The following is a 1405-nucleotide window of genomic DNA, read 5'->3' on the forward strand; positions in this document are numbered from 1 at the left end:
TAATCACATTGTACAATGTAGCGGGTATAGTTTAGTGGTAAAAGTGTGACTCGTTCTATTACTGAAATAGTTAAGGTTAAGTCTATTAGGTTGATGAGTCGTTATTTAATTCTGTTGGATTTGTTTGAAGTGTTTGAAGGTTACTTGAACACTACTTTTTAGTTTTTAATATAAGAATTTAACCCCCATCGACTTGCACAGTTGAATAGAAGTTCATCTGTGACAGCTGTTTGACTGGAGCCATTGTGTCCCCCATGCATGTTCTGTATTGAGAAGTGATTTTGTCGATGTATGTGTCCATTCAATGTATCTTATGAACTCTTACCTTATAGACAATAACCCCACCCCTAAACCATATGTTTGCTTTCTCTTCCTATCTGTCAATTGCCTATCTATTATTACAGGAAACCTCCCCCATGGATAATCCTTGCAGTGAGGATGCATCATCAAATTTTGACGACTCAGTAGAGCATGATGTTGATGCTGATTTAGAAGAACAAGGAGAGGAAGTAAAACTGGAGACAGCTGAACAGTACAGTCCCAAACAACAGGAAATGTATGAGAATGAGATGGACATTGAGAAGAATGAAGTGGGCGAATCTTCAAAGCTAAGACAAGGCAATGGATCTGGGGAGGAACCTAATGTGCACTCTCAGGCGCTAGAAATGGAGGATCCATGTGTGGTGGTTCAACTTGATACTCAGAAAGATGGCGTATCAGTTCAGCTCAACAGTGAAGGCAAAGCTGTGCAGCATCATGATCAGGATCCAACGCAACCAAAACAAGAGGTGAGTTGATTTCTCTCTCTCAAATTAATGTCATTTGCTACATATATTCTACTTGTCCTTAGATCTTGCTTTGAAGGCTACCTGCTGCGTTTCCCTTCTATGGTCTGTTTCAACCTTGAAATGCTACTTGGTTGGAAGTTTGTTATTCTAGCACCACATGATTATACATTTCTTTACTTACGTCTACTTATTTATTCGAAAAACTTTTCTTCTTTAAAGTCCTCACTATCCATTATACATGAGTCATAATGTAGCATGTCACTTTAGGGGGATGCCTAATGTAAGGTCAGAAATGTTAAATTCTAGGATCCATGCTAAATGGTTTGGCTAAAGTTTTTACAACACTAGCAGACGACCTGACGAACCAACCCTCCTTTATCCGGGCTTGGGACTGGAAGCATAAAAACACTGGCAGAGTTTTTCACATAAATATTCTATTTTTCTTTAATGGTTTTGGGTTGTAAATGCGATTTACAGTTCAGTTATTCCCTCTTTCTGTGCTTCTGACAATTTCAGATTTCTGTCATTAACTTGGAAATTATACAGTATGAGCATTTAAACTTAAATAGAAATGCATATTCACATCAATATTCAATTTAAAAAAAAAAAAAAGGGCG

General features: G+C 37.6%; 1 protein-coding gene across 2 annotated transcripts in view; it reads left to right on the plus strand.

Annotated features, from left to right (window-relative positions):
- Positions 1 to 1405, plus strand: part of LOC122085155 (bromodomain testis-specific protein) — an 11113-nt gene that overhangs the window by 8296 nt on the left and 1412 nt on the right. For both annotated transcript variants that reach the window (XM_042653611.1, XM_042653612.1), the window contains exon 7: positions 405 to 788. In XM_042653611.1, the coding sequence (XP_042509545.1) occupies positions 405 to 788 (384 nt within the window). The remainder of the gene's footprint in view (positions 1 to 404; positions 789 to 1405) is intronic.

The sequence above is a fragment of the Macadamia integrifolia genome, chromosome 7 (genome assembly GCF_013358625.1).
Source record: "Macadamia integrifolia cultivar HAES 741 chromosome 7, SCU_Mint_v3, whole genome shotgun sequence".
NCBI lineage: Eukaryota > Viridiplantae > Streptophyta > Magnoliopsida > Proteales > Proteaceae > Macadamia > Macadamia integrifolia.